Raw genomic sequence first — 19867 nt, 5'->3', positions numbered from 1 at the left:
CTATAATTGTTTATTGAAATTTACCATAAATACAATTTCAATTTCTCTTGAGAAGAAACAACATAGAAAAGAACATATTAAACTCCAAAAAATCACTCTCAAGATCAACAAGTTTGTTTTTCCAGTAGCACAACTTGGATCATATTTACATCTAAAAGAAGATAAACCTGAGTGGTTGTCTTGTCTGTGTTGGGTAAACAAGGCACTTAGGGGCAAACAGGTATGTGGCTCACTGTTTTATATGGGAAAGTACAGTGTCGTTTCTACACAATATCATATTGGAAAGTGTCAAAAAACAAACATCAGTCCAGTGAATTCTTATCACATACAAGCTATTGTATGGACTGAAACTATCTTCAATATTAGTTGAAGCACTAATGACAGATCCTATTTCTGATTGGTGTATTTGCAAAAGTGACTAATAAAATATGTAATCCACACAATAGGTCTATGATAAATGGGAGTTATTTTCCACTAATTTTCCACATAAATACACCTTGTAAACTGAGGCAACTAACATTCTTGCTGCTATACAGGAAAGTACCATTTTCTTACAGCAGATCTCGTGAAAGATTGGAAGGAAACATTTCCTTTTCACAATTTTTGTTACTACTCCATCCACTCCAAAATAACATACAGGCGTATGATCTCTATCAAACATGGCAAAGGTCAAACTTAGGTCAAACCTAGACAGAATCAGTAGTTTGGGTATGCCTATTACAACATGCTCATATTCTCGTTTTTGGCTGGATTTATACAGGCACAAAAGATCTTTTTTTAAAACTGAAAATCTTTAAAGCTTTGTGGCAAAGAGCTGATCTTTTCCCTGGCTGTCTAAACATGGAGAAACCACATGGAATCTGATTTTTCTCTGTTCAGACAGCCATGAAAAAAAGCTCATCTCCTCTCTCCCTCCTTTCCCCATCTGATCCATTCTTACACTCTCTCGTCTCCCTTCGTCTCGTCTCTCCTTTCCTCTCCTCTCCTGTCCTGTCCTCTCCTCCTCGTTCCTCTTCACACCAGGTTGAACTCTTTCAGGTTGTGCCTGAGGATGGTGTCTTTGACAGCCACAAAGACGAAGCGGATGTTTTCTGTGTCTGTGGCGCAGGTGAAGTGGGCGTACAGCGTCTTCTCCTTGTCTGGGTTTTGTTCCTGGTACATCTTCAGGATGAACTCTTGTGCTGCTTTAGGATCCTGCTGAGCTCCTGCAATAAAGGGCTGATTTTATTTCACTTTCAAACCAATCAAAATAGAAAAGAAAACTGCTATTTGTTTGATAAGGATAGAACATTAATCTTTGGTTATTCTGTAGTCTACTAGATGGGATGTGACAAGGAAACGTTTTGAGACTCAAGAGAGTGCAAAACACAATATAAAAGCAAACCAATATCTGAGATGCATCATAAGCTAAGCTCTGTTCATCCTTAACTCACATTTGGCTGCACTTATACTGGAGGACAAAATCCAATCTTCTCATTTCTCATTTTTAAATGATGATTGATGAGTAAATTAACCTTTGCACACCTTTTATGTGTAAATAAGTTGCACATTACCAAGTTTCAGTTTGCAGCTCTAAAATAGTTGAAATGAATCAAAGGACTCATTAATAAAAAGGAATCAGATTTGATCTTAGAAAATGTAGAAATCCATATTAACATTTAGAAACCTTCTCAAACCATTATAACCTCGAACCTTGAGGTAAAAAAAAGGTCCCATCTCGATGCCAGCTCAGGTGTTCAAGTGACCAATAGATTATGACAAAAATCCTACACTATTTCAGTCAATTTGGTCCATCAGTGAAGAGCTGCTCTCAGATGGTTATATTGTGGGAGCCCAAGGTCACTCATGTGTGTTCAAATTCCTAATGCACTTGTGGAACCAGATGGTGAATGGTACCATGAACAAAATGTCAATTCACATAATTGAAAGTTTCCTTACTCAGACTAGAGACTGGATTGGTAAACATTTGGCCTATTCAGTAATGATTTACACATTGGATGAAGACTAATGGACTGATGACTAATGGACTGTCAGCTGTGATGCTCAAAGGCATCCTGCTCAGGAATGGTTGGTAAAATTTGTCATCTTTCCAAAAAGACAACAATTTTGTTTCAAAGGGCATGTTGGAAGGTGACTCTAATCCTTGCACATTTTGCAATGTTGTGATGTTGTCTTGTGCCACACGCATGACCAATTGATCATAAGATCTTTGGCAAAATGAGTCATCTAGTGTCTCCTCCAGGTCATAGTAATGATAATGAAGAAAGGACTCAAGATACCTCACGTTTTCCTGTTAACAATATTAAATCAGATCTGACTGTTCGAACACAAATCCCGTGGCCCAATATTGGATTTGAGGCGCATGCAAATCTCATACTCAAAATCCGAAAAATATAGATTTCAGAATCAGAGAGCCTTCCTGAAATGAATGAATTCAGGGAAGTCGTCATAAATGTACTATTATAAACTCACTGCCAGTGTTTTACTCAACGCCTCACACACACACACACACACATACAGTACCTGTGAATTCAGGGAAGTAGTTGGCTACGTGTGAGTACATGATCTTCTCCTGAAGGATGTCAGTCTTGTTGAGGAAAAGTATGACGGAGGAGCGTTGGAACCAAGGATACGTGATGATGGTCTTGAACAGCGCCTTGCTCTCCTCCATACGGTTCTGACATCCACATGCGGCACAGAAATAGGTAACAGTGGGATTGTTGCTCATGAAATATTTTAAGGCACCAAAGTCAAATTACAAGCACACTACAAGAGCATTATTATCCGAACACGATGTGCTCAACAAGGGTGTTTTTAACTTAAGATCTGCTGCTTTGCAAGTGTAGTCCTGGGCTCAGCCAGTGATGAGCTGAACTCTCACCTCGTTGTCGCACTCAGCCAGGACCTGGTCATACTCGCTGAGCGCCACCAGGAAGATGATGGACGTGACGTTCTCAAAGCAGTGGATCCACTTCCTCCTCTCTGACCTCTGACCTCCTACATCCACCATCCTGCCACGCCATCAACCAAGCCCAACAACAACAACAACAGGAGAAAAGTCCTGAGTTTTGTCTTATTTATCTCTTTGTCTTATTACCTTAATTCAATATTACTTAGGAGGCTGGATTTACACAGGAATAAAAGATCACATTTTTATTTTGAGGCACAGATCTGCGTCTGGTTTTCCCTGAAGCCTCTTACTGTTGTCTTTGTATGTTCACTCATTATCAGTGGTGGAAAAAAGTGGTAAAAGTAAAAGTAGCAATACCACAATGGAAACATACTCATATATACTCAACATATTTTATGAGCTTAACGTATGTTTTGCATGTAAAACCTTATTCTGCAAAGTAATTAGTAACTACAGCCAAAAGTACAATATTTCCCTCTGAAATGTAGTGGAGTAAAAGTATAAAGTCTCACAAAATGGAAATACTAAAGTAAAGTGCCAGTAATTCAAAATTGTACTTAAGTAGAGTACTTCAGTAAATGTACTTTCCACCTCTGCTCATTGTGCTGTAGCTCACCGTGTCAGCAGCACCAACATGCTTTAACCTTTTTACTGTGTTACAGTATCTAAACCGCTAAAATAACATAAGTGATGCTTTTCTCCTCACCTGAAGATGACATTCTCCATGTCAAAGGGGTATTCTATGATGCCGGTAGTGGGCACTCGGACTCTAAGGATATCCTGCAGGTCGGGGACATAAGAAGGCTCTGCGATACGGTCCAGATCAGTAAGATAACTGAAACATATAGAGAAGAGAAGAGAAAAGAAGAGAAGAGAAGAGAAGAGAAGAAAAGAGAAGAGAGGAGAAGAGAAGAGAAGAGAAGAGAAAAGAAGAGAAGAGAAGAAACACAAAATAGCAGAATTAGGAGAATTCTGATGATTTTGTGGCTGTTTAAACAGGCAGAAACCAGATGGCACCTGACTCAGATTTAGATCAGAATGTGCAAAATCTGACATCTATTGGTTCACACAGCTGTAAAATGATGTGATGTGATCATACGAATGAATATCAGAATGAATATCCATAGATGTGGAATGCATACAATTAGCCTTGTCTAGTCAGTGAACTAAGTATTGATACAGTAAAGTAATGATTGATTGGTTTTGATATTTAAGGGACACAGTGGGGGAAGAGAAATCCATTAGAAGAGAGCCAGCTGTTTATCAGAATTTCTATTCAGGGCTCAGCTAGAATAGCACACAAATATTGTAGGTTACACTGCATCTGCATTGACAAAAAAGCAACTGAAAGCTAAAAACGTTGTTAGACTTTTTTTTATCAGGATCATCAATATCATCACAAAACAATGTGGATCTTAATAAATACGGTACTCGTTATTTGGGAAACCACATGCTAGTACACATCTATGTAGTGAAGAAGTGACATATCTATGTACTCACTAATCTGCAGCCACAGTAGCCTACTATCTAAGCACTCACTATTTGTCAGAGCTGGGGAGAGTAGTATCTCTGTGTGCTCATTATTTGGCAACTGATAAAACGGTATCTATAGTATGCACATTATTATTTGGCTGTATCAGCAACAGAGAGTACCTCTATGTACTGTCTATCTGGCATCTGATAAATGAGTATCTATAATGCATATAATACATTACATAGCTCTATGTATTCACTATTTAGCAGAGAGAGGAAGAGGTTGCATGCAATCTCTATTTGTCAGTCTGAGAACCAAGGGTATCCATTATTCAGGAGCTGGCATTTTCCCAAGCTAAAGTAGTAACTCTAATAGGTCTGATGTATTTGATAAAGCTATAGTTGTAACTCTAGCATGTCCAGTGCTCACTATTTGGTGGAGTCGGACAGCTGGTACTCTCTGCGTCGGTCGTAGCACTCCTGCACTCCTGTGTCCTTCCACAGGCTCCTGATGGCCGCCACCAGGCTTTGGTCTAAGTCGTCCACCTTATCCACCTCCACCTCCAGGACAGAGTTTGCATAGCTCTGTGGGGACACACACACACACACACACACACACACACATATATGAAGACAATTAGACCACCACCACTTCTCTTTTTGGAAATGGGCCAAGGAGAGGAAAAAAGCGTTAATGCTGGCAGATCTAACAGCACATGATAGCTACTCCTGTATTTCTCTGGATGTGTGCATGCTGAACATTTGAAATGTTCTTCCATAGTCAAATATAACAGGCTGCCTGATGCTCATTATGGGTTATTGTTTCACTTGGACTTGACTAAACAATTCAGGGATGCAGGGGATTGGATCCAGGCAGGATGGCACTCTTTCTACTACAGCTTGATATTTATGTTCAGATTTCCAAAGTTCTCTCACGGCTGTTTGAATTCAAATAGAAAATCCCATTGCCAGCAAAGTACTGGGCAAATTACAAGGTTAATTTCTCTTTGGGCAAATTTCTTCAGATTCCAGTTAGACTGGGCTCAAATCACCCGGCCCAAGTCAAGTCCTACTCTTTACCTGGTTCTGGGAATCAGAGAAGGATATACTGAGTGTCTCCATGGCTCGGATCATGGACTGCATGGATGTGTAGATGTTCTGGTAGACCAGTTTGGCATAGCCTTTCTTGTCTTCCTCTGTGTAGCCTCCTCCATGGATAATCCTCATCTGTTTGATAAAGGTGCTCTTTCCGCTCTCTCCGGTACCTGGGGGACATAGAGAGAATAAATACAAATAATACCTTTTATATGTGACATACTTTTACTAAAAGTAAATATTAAGGTGCTACAGAGACACATGATGAGTTATTTTCAAGAAAGGTGTGTTTTTATGTCCCATGGAGAGGAGGCTGGTCCTAAAGATGCAGTCAAACAGGATGCTGCAGGTTGCCAAGCCCTGATCTTTTATGCTAACGAGACAAAAGTTGTAGCTGCTCTGTTGATAATGTATTGCTGACATAATGACAGCTACTCTGTTAGAGAGAGAGAGAGAGAGAGAGAGAGAGAGAGAGAGAAAGAGAGAGCACACATTGCATCTATATTCATACAGAAGAAAAGAATAGAATCTGCACACTGGTTAGCTTCCAATACAAAATGAATATATTAACACTGCAGTAGTTCCATTTCAAGCTCTCTGCTCTTCATCAGATGCTCATTTCCTCTGCTTGAGTGACTTTTCTGTTGGATATGCACATTTTTAACCGCTGACCATCTACATACACACACACAACTGTGAGCTCACCCCTAACACTTCTGTTGCGATGCACACCTAGGCCACATTTCATTCCAGAGGGCTAATCCCTACGCCCTACACCCTGTGAAGTCACTTCCCTTCGTAGTGAAAACTCTGAAGGGCCGCAGGGAGTAGGGTTTCCAAGTAACGGTCGTTTGGAACGCCCTTTGACGTCATTTTTCGGGGCCGTCGCATATGTGTCAACAAGGCAGACGCTCATCAGTGTTGTGAGACTGTCCACTGTCAATGGGACAAACTACTTTCACCGGCCATTTATCGGTTTTGCAGTAAGTTATAAACCTGCTGCATAACTCCCATAAAGTAACAAATTATTGTAATGATATGGTCAATTTTCTAGCTACTATTTTGGCTTCAGGTCGCTACCGGTCGCCGCCATTGTTGTCGTCATTTCCTTGATTAGGCTTGTGACGTCGCAAAGAATTGTGGGAGCAAAGTGACCATCGCCTGCTCACTTTGAAAACGACCGTTACATAGGGCCTTTTGAAGGGGCGAGTTTTACACACTTTGGATTGGAATGCCCTTCAATATGGCGGCGGTGTGCGTGGCCCTCATTATGTTCACTTTAAAGTGAAGAGCCTTACATTTTGAAATACAGCCCTATATTTCTGTGTAGGTTGTGTAAGAGTCAAATTCTAGCAAACTTTTATAAACAAACAAATAAGTCCCACTGCTATGGCAGCTCTTGATTACTAACTTGTTGGTGCAAGGATACTCAGGCAAACTCTGACAGATTTGAATGCATATTTGACTTCCAAAGGGATTCCTGTCAAAGTCTGGGTGGGGTAAGTGAATGAGTAACACTCTCCCCACTGCAGCGAGCTTAAACCCCCAACTTGGCCAGCAGCAGAAGACAAAGGCTGCACTGCTCCCCAGGGTGAATGTGTATAACAGAGTGAGAGTGAAGAAGGGCATTGCTGAAATCAGATCATGGGAAAACCTTCCCAGAGTAAATAAAGGCAAGATGTGTATGTAATCTACCTAATCTTATGCATGTTTTAAATTACAACATATATGTTAATAAACAACAAACAAACGTGTCTTATCAAGTCACACAAAGATCCACCCATCAGATTCTATGAGCTGAGAATGGACGGGCTCAACAATCGACAATTGACCAACCAGCAAAACCAAGTGGTCAAATTTGGTCAGATTTGAAAAGAGAGCTCACTTATTAGCTGAGGTTCAGGAGAGGACAACATGAGAACAAGCTTCCTCTCTCTCCCATTCTCCCTTCCTTCTCCCGTCCAACCAGAGCCAGCCAACTCTTGCCAGCTCACCTGCGCTCAGTTACCTTGATCAACTACCCACACTTTGAAAGCCAACGTGTCACAGATAGTCCCAGGGCGACCGCCTCATCCAGACTCAAATCTATCCAGAGCCAAATATCCAGAGTCTGCCCTGATCCCCAGACCCTCCTCATCCCACTCTTCTCCTTCCCTAAACTTCCATTAAAATCCCTGCTACCCATGCACTGTTGTCCTGTCACTCATTCGAGTGTTGTCCAGCCTCATGAAATGAAATTTACAAGTCAGACTTTAAAAGCAGCTAGGTGTACCAAGGAAATACCAACATATAAACCAGTACTTCCACTTCTAGTGAATTGGGAGGGAGGCCACCATGCCTGGATTAGCTGCCACTACCATTCAGAGCTTTTGTTTCAATAGAAGGTTTAAGTAAAGTTTCACCCCACATAAAATATTTTAACAAAATAATTCCACAATTGTTGCCTTTGTTTGCTACTATATGTCATAGTAGGACAAAAAAAGGTAGATCCAATGTCGTCTTCTCTTAGTGCTGCGTTCAAACATGCACTTATTGTGTTAAGAGAGCACATCCCCCTTTTCCCAAAAGCATCCTAACACTAAGGCTGCATTTACACAGATGTGTGGTATCCAATTTTTAACTCTTCGGATTATTTCAAAGCTGTCTTAACAGGGAGAAATCAGATTTCATGTGTTTTTTCCTGATTAGAGACAAGAAAAGATCAGATCAGTGCCACAACAAGAAAAAATCAGATCCTTTGTGCCTGTTCTATCTAGCCAACAATCATTCCTGTGTATTGATTTGCAAAGGAACTATGATGCTCTTATTACTAAGATGTTTTGGGGAAACTGCAAACAGAAAAACATTTTTCTGACAAGGAGATTAATGTGGATGTTGCTGTGTGAGACCAAAATATCCCTTATTATCATCTATTTACAATAACCTTCATACCTGGAATAGATGGAAGTCTACAGTGTGTGTGTGTGTGTATATATATGTGTGTGTGTGTGCTTTGAGGGTTTAGGCTCTGTAGAGTGTCAGTGGTTTGTGTTTATTTAGACACATTTACTGGTTCTTTCAGCTGCTTGACACAACCAAACAGACGCACGCACACACACACACACACACACACACACACACACACACACACACACACACACACACATCTCTAATCATTCTAACTATTGAAAAATAAAGTCTGCACTTCTCATGTCTAGAATTCACACTGGTCCAAACTGTAAAAGTACAAAAACTCACGTACCATGAAAGTAGTAGTATCTGTCTCTCACATCCCTCTGCACTTCCTACAGCATGAGCTCCTAATTTTCTCCTGGAACCCACACGCTGCCAACCAAATCTATTTGTTAAACAAATGTGTGTTTGTTCAGAGCAGCACATTTGAAGAAGTTGCTGTGTGTGTGTGTGTACGTATGCGCGTGTGCATGAGTGGGTGTGTGTCTGCAAGTGAGTGTGTGTGCGTGTGTACATGCATGAGTGGGTGTGTGTGTGCGCGTGTGTGTGCATGCATGCATCTGTATACCTGTCTGTTTGTCTCTCAGCAAAGTGTGTTAAAGCTCTATGAGTCTGTGAGTCATCACTCCTCCTGGGAGTTTTGCATGACATCATGAATACTTTATCTTGAGTCTCCGTAAATGAAGCTTAGACAAAGTGACCCCATTTGAATGTACCTTGTTTACAAGTCAAGTTTCTTGGAGATGAGGGGAGCTCGGGTAAGACGGGCAGGTAAATACTGTGTCGGAGGCAAATCATGATCCTGCAGCTTTTCACTTGGTCAGGAGGGAAGGAAGCCTTGTTTGAGATTAAATGTCTCCAGTATCTCCAATGTTATCAGTGTTGCTTGTGAGTCCAGACAATGAGAGCTAGGACCTGCCAACAGGAATTTGATTCAGTAATTACAATGGCTGTCACATAAGATGCTTCTTTACTTCTTGTGGAACAGATCTGACCTTTTCATGTCTGTCCAAACAGGGAGAAGCCACATGCAATCTAATTTTCCCATTGGTTAGCCAACCATACACATATCTGGTATACACCACAAAGGGTTAAATATCAGGTTATCAGGTTGTACATAAGAATTCATTCTTCATTGACTGATAAAGGTTAAATAAAATAATTTAATAAATATTTGATTAGATAGAGTATCAAGGTCGACTGGCTGATTGACAGCTATGCTATAAAACCATTGCTTTTGTCATTAAACATCAATACATTTTTGTTGCGTTTTTTGGTCTCTGTACTGGTCTAGTGTATGTTTCTGTAGGTGCCTGCATGTCTGTTTGTATCCATTTGTGTCTTTGTATGTACAGTATGTGTCTGCACATGTGTGTGTGTGTGCATCTGGGTGGTTGTGGTGTAACTGAATGCTGACCACAGATCTGTACACACACACACTCACACATTAACACATACAGATTTGACCACAAACACAACCCCAGACACACACACACTTCCTGGTTGGGTGAGTAGTGACGTGGTGTCAGCTCTGTGAATGAATGCAATGACAACGTTTGAGATAAAAACTACTACACAAGGTTACAGTCTGGCTTTTCACCATCCTTTTTACAACTGGAACTAATATGGGAGGTTCAGGTTAGGAAGAATGGAGTGCACAATTAAAGAAAATGTAAAAATACTTCAAATTACATTTTATAGCATAGCAAGTTATTTGGGATGTTTTTTCTTATGGCCGCTATCACACTCACAAGCCAAAGGAGAATCCCTATACATTTCCCCAGTGATTTCTATGATTTCAAAGCATAAACATTCAACTGCTCTTCAACATGTTGCTCTTTGCATTTTCCGTTATAGAACAGCAACAACTGGGACAGGTTATTAATACTGATTGTTTCTCAGCTATTGCTATACATTTTGTTTTTTAGTCACAGTGAAAGCAACAAAAAGAAGACTGCTGTGTCTGTCAAACTGGGAAACAGACATCAAAATTGTCACCAACTAGGGGATTTATCTCCCGTAATACAAAGAGCAGCCTTTCACTATTATTAACCTCACTCCAGTTGCTCATTACCATGTTTTCCTACGTCTGAAGTCTTCCCGTTTGACTAAAACATATCTAATCCCTTTGTTCTGTCTTCCTATTTATGAGCAGGACCTTTATTGTTTGTAGTTCTTTCTGCATGTTTTGTGCCTGCATGTTATTTAGTAACTTGTTTAATTGTTTACATTTTATACTGGTGTTTCACCTGCTTAAATGTATTTGCTTGTTCTGTATGTCAGCATGCTACATAGTGGATGGCTAGGTATGGAGATGCTGCTTGTGCTTTCTCCCTTGTCCTGCTGTGTTTTGTGTTGTTTTGTATGGTTTCACAGTTTTCAGTCTCTTTTTTAATGTTTTATACATGATGTCCAGGAATTGCAGTTGAAAATACACTATAGAGCAGTGTTGATTTTTGTGCACTTTCCCTGTAAAAGCAAAGGAGACTAAAGACAAGTGAAGTCTAAGGCCACTAGATAGAAAGCCAAGGCAGAACTTGTAAGCGCTGACCTTTCATTCTGCTTTACTCCCACTCCCCCTGTCTGGGGACTTTGGGTTTGACCATGACCATCCTAATGAAACCCACTGAGACCAGCTGATTGGCTCACACACCTTACTGCTAAGGCTGGGGCTGTTACTTTATAAGTCACTCTGGTGACTATGTGATTGTAATTGTTGACTGTAACTTTCCAAATGTCAACAATTAGGCTACAGATGACTGATTATTTGAAACTGTAATCAGTAATGTAAGCCATTATTTTGTAATGTAATCTGATTCCTTACTTTACTTTCAGTTACCTCCAAAATCTAAAGGGTAAAGTCTTTAACATATATAGTATTTTTTTCCTCACTGACATAGTGTAATTTGGACAGTGTTATTATAATTATGTACAACCATGATTACACCTCATTTCAAGTTCTGAAAATGTTTGTCTATAATTTAATCACTTTTTTTTTCAAAAGTTAAAAAGTTAATAGGGAGGTTTTTATTATAGTTAGCACACTTCTGCAATCTTTTTTCAATTAACCTGTTACCCCAATTCCTGCTTTCTGCCTCTGCCATAATCAATCAATAGCCATCTGTAAACTGTAATGCAACTGTAGACCTGCCTATTGTATCGTTTCATTGATACAACATTGCATTACTGGCTCAGAGCTTCCCACAGGCTCTGATGATAGGTGGGTCATCTTTAACCAAGATGAACTGAAACACCATGTAGGACAATCCATGTTGTTTTTTCTTAGCCATCCATGATTGATTGCCTAAAATAATCTTTGGGCATCTATTGTAAGCATTTATGGCAATGACTGTGAAGATAATGTTCCAAACAAATTGGATGAGGTTTATAATGAATGTTGGTTAAGCTTTTGAATGTGGGCGGCAAACAGATCTGTGTTTAGAGGAAGCCCTTTCTAAGAGAGTGGTGGAGCCGAAGCCGCGGCTGATAGCCTACTCGCAGCTGCATTTGCATGAGTTTTGCATGAGACGCGGCCGCAGCAGCTAGTTATGGCTTTCAAACACACCACTGACCAAGGACTTGACAGTGGGTTGTTTCCCTGGGTGGCGTGTTTCCATAGTGCCGCATTATTATGGGTTGTTTCCAAAGCCACTGATAGAGAAAGCTTGGCCAGATGCTACTATGGGTGCCATGTTGCAACATTCTGTTTCCCTGTTCGCTAGGAAGTGTTGCCAAATCTACAAATGTAATGTAGATTGCATGTTGCATAACATAGTCGGATTTTGGCCTATTGGTGAGAGAGACAACCAAACAGCCTGGGTTCAAACCCTGTGTCGGCAAACATCCGCCCTGCTGAAGTGTCCTTGAGCAAGTAACTGAATCCTTGCTGTTCTGTAGCTGAACCTGACGTCACTGTGGAGGGGACAAGTGAAAATATAATTTCTCTATGGGGATCAATAAAGTATCACATTAGTATTAAGTTTTTCCTTGTCTTCACTGAGGGTCTAAGGTTGGTGGTGCTCAGCCAGGCAGGTTAGGAAGGCCGGTTATGTCTTTCCAACGTGTCTCCTGCCTTGTTCTGTTTCCTTGTGTTTTATTATGTGGCATACTGTACTGCATCATTTTTTTTTGTGATTGATTGTTTATTAGTTAGATCTAGGTAGGCCTGTTCTCTGTAAAGTCCTTTGAGACATGCTTTGTGATGATGGGCTTTATAAATAAACTTGACTTGACTATTAACAATGTCCTCCATAAAAGAGATGCCCATCATTCCAAACATCAGCTGCCAAAGCCATGAAGCAGGATTATGGACCTATGGGCATCCCTAATCAACACAGGGAATCTAATCCGGGACCTTCTTGCTGTGAGGTGACCTGTTATATCTCTATGGAGGTGACAATGCAAACTAACCACCTTGATTTCACTTCTTTGTTAAAAGTATCCCTATCTTATTCACTCTCTCTTCAATCATTACAGGGAAAAATGTAAAAACCGAAAATCTTCTGGCATGAAACGTTTGTAATAGCCTACACTACTCATTTGATATAACTGAAAATGAATGTGCTATCACTGGGGAATTAATTGCAGTTTCTGTATACATTTTAACTGGAAATGTATTGATCCCCGGCCTTGCCAGAATGTGTTCTCATCTTAAACGTGCCTGTCAGTCTGCCTCTGCACCTCACTCTTTCTCATTTCGCATGTGCCATGTGAATAGCGGTGATAATGAGTCCATCAGGCAGACTAGTCAAGGTTGAAACCCCAAAAGAATTGCCCAAAACTCACTGGCTATTATTTGGTGCGTAAAATCAATGGCACAACTACGGCGCAACCGCGCAAGCTGGGCCAGCGCGCACTGTGCAGCACATCCGGAGATGGTGCCGAGGAACAAGGAGAAAGGAAACGTAATGCATAGAGAGATATGAAACTGATGCCTACCCACCCATGGCGCTGATGACACGAATCCTTGATGCTTTCTGAACTACAACCTGATCTATCCGACCTATCATGTTATAAAATAGGGAATATTACAATACAGCTATTCTAAATTAGTGAGATCACAATATCTTTTTTAATGTTTTAAATGAGTATTGGGTGGGAGCGTCCTGCTGGCTCAGCGGAGCAGGGAGCATGAGCATGATTGCCTCTCCTGCCTTTCCTGTCACTTCCCATTATATATACAGTATATAAAGACTTCATCCTTGTTAATGGGATATAGTCAATATATGTAGTCTCTTATTGTTTATATGCCTAGTATAAAAGCCATTAAGATAATAAAAAAAAACCTTTTAAAGGCTACCGCGTGCTGCCCCACCCGACCTGACACCTGTCTGTAATGGTGGCCTAAATATAAATGTGTCCTTGATGACTGATCTCACTGGCGTCCCGTCAGTCATCATCATAAGGGTAACAGAGACCAATATAAACAAAAATCAATTATAGCCTACTGTCAGAAAAGCACACTGCTTGTTTTTTTCCCCTTAAAAACCATATCCTCATTAAATGATATCAGTTACTAGGCTGTATACTATGGTTTTCTGTCAGCCTAAAATGTGGGTAAACTTAATTACGTTGGGTAAGGTGACTCTGGGTGGGTCTCCATCCCTCCGCCCCAGTGATGCTCACCTAACAGCAGCAGCTTCAGCTCCCTGCGCGAGTCCTTCTTGTCTCTCCGGAGCTGTTTCTCAATCTCCTCATTGATCCTCTGGTTCTCTTTGTCCTCTGCCGATACACAACATCCAGCCATCCTTCAAACTGTCCAGGTCTCCGATGCCCCCGCCGCTCTCAAAGTGAAAATATAACTTCTCTTCCTTTCCCTTCCTTCTCTCCACAAATTCACTGCGTCTCAATGGGAATGGGCGCTGGGCATCTTAGAGTGAGGTTTTTGTCTTCCCACGTCCGGGATTAAAATATTAATTTGTTTTTTTAGCAAATAATTTAAGTTGTCCTCAGCTGTAACAGAAGAACCTTCATCTATTGGAAAGAAAACTCCTGTGAACTTTTTGTTAGAAGAAAAGCTGCTGACCGGCTGTGATGAGGTATGGTCGGGCGGTTGGTCTGACGCTGGAGGACACTTGTTGAACTTTATCCAGTCGCCCCAGGAGGGCGGGGCACCAGTTGCATATAGAAAAGGACAAACTGGGAAGTGAAAATCCATAGCAAGAATAGAATCATGGGAATCATCATCAATGGAATCATCATCATTTATGAATGGCAAGGTTTGATGGCAAACATTTGATCCTATAGTTTTTATCATTATAGCCTAGAAGAAGGATGAAGAAAAACAAGCACAGATCCTGTACAGATCCACAGGTGTGTTCAATTCTATGCACTGAAGCACTGCCACACGGGTTAAATTATTATTGTTATTTGTTCTTTTTTATATATATATATATTTTTTTCTCTTTATGCAGTCTTTGATGTACTTTTGACAAATGTATTTTCTTCTGACATTATTATGTGATGTGAATACATGATGAATAATAAAAAAAAACAACAACTGTGGAATGTTAAGTTTCACTTTTGTTTTCACACCGGGAGACTGTGGATTGAGTTCAGTCTGCTGATCTGCTGTCACATGTCATGACGCGATGCGACATCAGGCACATTAGAGATGATTTAGATCCATTTCTATACACTGAGCAACTTTTGATTTTGTGTCTCTGTATGGGAAACACTGCATCTCACAGTCAAAAACACCCTCTAGAGACCATCTGACGAAGCGCATCATCTCACGTTAAGCGTTACCTGACTGACTGACCTCGTGATGCCCTCAGCTGCGCCATGGGGGAAAAAAAATGCCAGAAATGTATTTGGGAACCATATCTAAAACAAGTGTTCATTATCTTACACGCTTGTCAGCTGTGAGCATCTTGGCAAAAAATTAAGTGTTTTTCTTTTTCTGTGGCACTCATGGATAAAAAGAAAACAACACCTCTACTCTTTTAGCAACACCACTTATTGGGATGACAAAGGGTTTGGAAGAGAAAGATGTCAAAGTCAATTGTTTACAGTTTTGGATAACAGGCAGCTAAAGCAACAGGCTGGCTGCTCATGGACTTGGAGAAAATAAGATAATCTACCGATGTGAAATATTGCTTTAATGGGGAAAATCCACACTAAAGCAAAACCCACATTAGGTTATTCCTGTGATCTCGAAAAGTTTGACTTACTGTCTCCCAAAACTAGAAACAAGAGAGCCAAGACATATTGTTCTTTCATTTTGTCTTTACATGTTACCTTTAATACATCCTTGGTTTCCAGCCCAGAGGTAAGTGCATGTGTGTCTGTGCGTGTGTGTGTGTGTGTGTGTGCATGTGTGTGTATGTGTGTAGTGTATACATCAGGGATAAACATGAAACATCATTCACTGACATTCTGAGATCTCCATATAGGCTGTGTGTGTGTGTGTGTGTGTGTGTGTGTGTGTGTGTGTGCCCCCTGACCTTAACCGGACCCCGTCATCTACTTCAAACAGCCAACACAACTAGTTCACTCAGTAGATGCTTTTCATTAAAGCATGTCATACTGGGAGCAGCGGCCCTTGACGAAATAACCACAAACAGTCTCAGGGCTTTTTGTGCAGTTTACTCTCTTTTTATCCACACTATTGTCCTCTTTTTGTACAACGTTCTCAATACATACATTTTTGAGAAGTCCAGTCTACTCGGTATCATCATGATTGCTTTGCAACAAGAACATTTACAACAACAGAAAGATCGAACAGGTTATCATCGGGGGGGAATAGTTTAGTACAAAGAATTCAGTTTTGTCTGGAGTGAATGCTCTGGGATGAAGGCGCCCAAAGTTAAGGCCGAGCTCCTCTATTCCCATTTTAAGGGGAGAATCTAGCCTACAACAATATCTGTGTTCATCCCTGTGATCTTGGATTAATATGTGTGAACATCAACAAGGCTCTCCCAAAACTAAACACCAGTGAACCAGGACTCTGAATCTGTGAGACAAAACTTGGAGTTGCTCCATTTACAATCAAAGAGAGGCTGACTTCATGGACACATTCAAAAGTTTGTCTTGCATGTAAATGAGCTTTATTGTACAGTAGTGCTACTAGTTCTAAACCAGAAAATAAATCCATATCGCTTGAAAAGCAGCTTGGTCATTGTCACAGCGCCCACACAGTTCTTCTCCTATTCATTCTCAATGGAGCAGCTCCAAGGAGTTGCTTGAGAAATTCACAGACTAGAGTCTTTGTCTCTGTTTTTTCCTGATTGTGGGAGTTTCTTCATGTAAACAAATCTAGACTAGACTACCAAGGATAATAGGAAGAATATTTGTGACTTCTGTTTCAGATTGGAAATGACATCGAAAAAAGGGTCCAAATCAACTTCTAAAAGGCTACTTCACCCCACTCCTATTGCTTGGCAATAAGGCTGGGGCATGATCAATTAGTGAAGTGTTCACAATATAATCTGAGACTGATTAACATTTTTTTTTTTTTAGAGTTTATGCTTTTACTTTACAAGTAGACTCTCTAAAATGTGATCAAATCATTGTTCAACCTACTACATTTTCAGTGCTTGACAGAGGTTGTGTAGTACAAATGAGCCAAAGATTGGAGTTCAAGTACAATTTGACTAAGGTCATATTATGACAGATAGTCACAGACCTGCACTATGGTGGGGAGTAATGGTATAAATTGAACAGCATTATTTTTATTTAACAGCAAGTAACCAGATTATAGTAATGGTAGATGTATTCTGTAATAGCTACAGAAGAAAAACTCTAATCAGAGTAGAGACACTTTTGAGAAGAAACAAATATCACTCAGAAACATGTTTGAAGGGAATACAAATTTCGGAGTGTGGGTTTATGGATACAGGCAACATTTACACTGTTATGCTTGGAGATCATAATACCACTATTCAAATGAGTCATTTAACTTCATGGCCTATGGATTTGGAGGTAAGGAAATAGGTGAACATCTCCCTAACACTGCACTGCTCTTGAACACACCCTATAAAATGTAAGGGGCAGCAGAGGTTGTCAGCACCAGCTGGAGTGTGTTCTCTCCAAAAGGAAAAAAACGCCCTGAAACACAACTCACACGCTCTTCCTATGAGTGTAGCATAGCCTTGATTTGTGAAAATGAACAAATCTCTCACAACAAAAACAAGAGTCAAGAGTATCTTGATGATGTCATCAAGAGACAAATCCTGGTGCTGCTCCACTGACAGTGAACTGGAGACTGACTTTGTGACCATTACTGAATTGAAGGGAATATGACTCATATCTGCTTGCGCTACATTGAAAGAAAGCTCATTGGGAACGCTATAAATCCAATTAGTAATTGTAGCTCTTTTTGTATTTTTATCATCACATTTTATTGCATTTTTTAATCACTTTGCCTTGTACAAATGCCTGTACAAATAAACTGTGAGCCTGTGCAAATAAACTAATCGAAAACTAAACTGACACGTCTCAAATTCACTGTCAGTCATCTTGCTCCAGGTTTTGTCCCTTAATCCCTTCACAGGAAGACTTATTCAGCCTCGCAAATATTGATTGGACTGTCGATGTTCAGTGGATTACGTGAATTGTTTGAACAAGGATTTTCCCTTTAAATAACTGGGCCAGTGTCAACAGCCACTTCACCACCGCAGGGACACTATGTCTGTATTGTGTGATCATGAACACTGATAACTTGAAACTTCAAAACATCCCTTCTGGCAACAAGAAGAATCACATTAACACCATTTTGGGCAAATTTCAGTGACATGTATAATGAGTTGTAGTAGTCAGTAGCCCTGTTAGGCCCTGCTGTTGATAAGTGGTTATTGAGAGACCAGGACGTTTGCACTGGACAGCGGTTCGAATGACCATTTACTTCAAGTACATTGAAAGCAGGGCAGGAAACAAACTTTTCTGACCAGCGGCTGCCGCTTGCCAAAATTAACCATCCATGTAAGCTATTTTACCAGCCAAACCAAATTTTAGAAAAGAATCGGACCTCCAAATGATGGTTAGTAACCTGCCAAAGTGGCCGGTAGAGTAGATGCCAAAACCACAGCCAAGCTTGGCAACAGCGTTCGGTGGTGGCCGGTGGTAAAGCTGCAGCCAGGTTGCCACACCTCTTAAGCACATTCCAAGCATATTGAAGTCTATATGCACATTGTTCATAATCACATCAGGAAACTCCATGCATTATAATGCATTGTGACATGCATTTTAAGACATTATGAATCCGATATGATATTAGAAATCGTGTTCTGATTATAATGCACTCATGACGTGCTTATGATGTCTTGTAATAATGTAATTGCTACATGAGCAACGCTTCAGCTGAAGTGTTACCAGGACTTGTCATAGCACAAAATAACAAATGGAGACCACCAGCCCAAACCCAAACACAGCCATCCTCCAGCTGCCCTACTATGTGACAGTATTGGCCATACTAGCTATACTCCTCCATAAAAACACAGGTGCCTTGCATGGGACTTCAGAGAGGCACAACTTATTCAATAAGGCAATATGTACATGTGAACTGTATGTATTTTTTTTCCTATGTTGTCATTTCATAAATAAAATCTAAAATAACACTGTACATTCTAATGAATGGTGGCCATCAAGATGGAACTGAAGTGAAAAAACAAAAAAACAAAACAACCATCTGTAAATGTACCGTCCTCATTAGGTTAGATGGTTGATTATTTTTTGCGAGTGTATGTGTGTGTATGTGTGCACTGCTCAGTCACTGATTCTAGAACACTTAATTCTGACAGATTCTAGAATACTGAGTTTGAGAGTTGTGAATGTTGAGGCAGTACTGTATGAAACAAGCTGTACAGTTTTCTATCAGAGGAGGTTAATTTGAGGGGGGTGGGGGGGTGGGGTTGATGGCATGCCCCCATGTCAGGACATGGGGGCAACAATCAAACACCCCAGATAATCACATCTCCTTGTTAACTGTAGATTTGAGGAAAAAATCAGTTAAAGCAACACTTTACATGCCCACCACCCACCTTGTGGAAATAAAACAAAATGTTAAGTGAAACAGTAGAAGGGGGGTTTGTGAGAGTGATGGTGTTTGGGGTCACAGGGTGTGTGTTAGACTAATGAATATTGTTTCTCAAAGTTAATTAATACTCATTGAGAAGCTGTATACATAAAAAAGAAAAAGGATCAATGAGTGATGTGATTACGCCTATATGACAAGAGCTCGGTTCCTGAAGCCAGTTAAGAACTAAACGGATACAATTAGCCCTGTAGATTGGATTTAGTCTGCAGTTTTTCATATAAAAGTCAATTTAACAAAACGGCTACTGTAAGTACTGGCATACCCATCAATCTGTTGTTGGATAATAATATTCCTCTTTATGCAGTTTTGAAACTGAACAATGTTTCTTTCTTTGCTGAGAAATAAAACTGGAAAAACACAAAATTTACATTCTCCTCTTAAAAAAAGGAAACAAAAACAAA

General features: G+C 40.3%; 1 protein-coding gene across 1 annotated transcript; it reads right to left on the bottom strand.

The window, feature by feature from the left end:
• Positions 1-929: 929 nt before the first annotated feature.
• On the bottom strand, positions 930-14353 carry LOC139928065 (guanine nucleotide-binding protein subunit alpha-14). Its single transcript, XM_071920420.2, has 7 exons — positions 14057-14353; positions 5465-5649; positions 4815-4969; positions 3618-3746; positions 2882-3011; positions 2524-2677; positions 930-1205 (listed from the first exon to the last, which is right to left on the bottom strand). The coding sequence occupies exons 1-7, from the start codon at positions 14175-14177 to the stop codon at positions 1015-1017; spliced, it is 1065 nt and encodes a 354-aa protein (XP_071776521.1). The 5' UTR covers positions 14178-14353; the 3' UTR covers positions 930-1014.
• Positions 14354-19867: the final 5514 nt, after the last annotated feature.

The sequence above is a fragment of the Centroberyx gerrardi genome, chromosome 8, assembly GCF_048128805.1.
Source record: "Centroberyx gerrardi isolate f3 chromosome 8, fCenGer3.hap1.cur.20231027, whole genome shotgun sequence".
NCBI lineage: Eukaryota > Metazoa > Chordata > Actinopteri > Beryciformes > Berycidae > Centroberyx > Centroberyx gerrardi.
The sequence above is the reverse complement of the archived record's forward strand: the minus strand, read 5'-3'. Positions and strand labels throughout refer to the sequence as shown.

Excerpts from the sequence above, each read along its gene's own strand:
- LOC139928065 (XM_071920420.2), bottom strand. The coding sequence starts at position 14,177 with ATGGCTGGATGTTGTGTATCGGCAGAGGACAAAGAGAACCAGAGGATC. Across the intron at positions 3,012-3,617 it reads ATGGAGAATGTCATCTTCAG|GATGGTGGATGTAGGAGGTC; the intron begins GTGAGGAGAAAA and ends ATGGCGTGGCAG. Across the intron at positions 2,678-2,881 it reads TGGCTGAGTGCGACAACGAG|AACCGTATGGAGGAGAGCAA; the intron begins GTGAGAGTTCAG and ends TGTGGATGTCAG.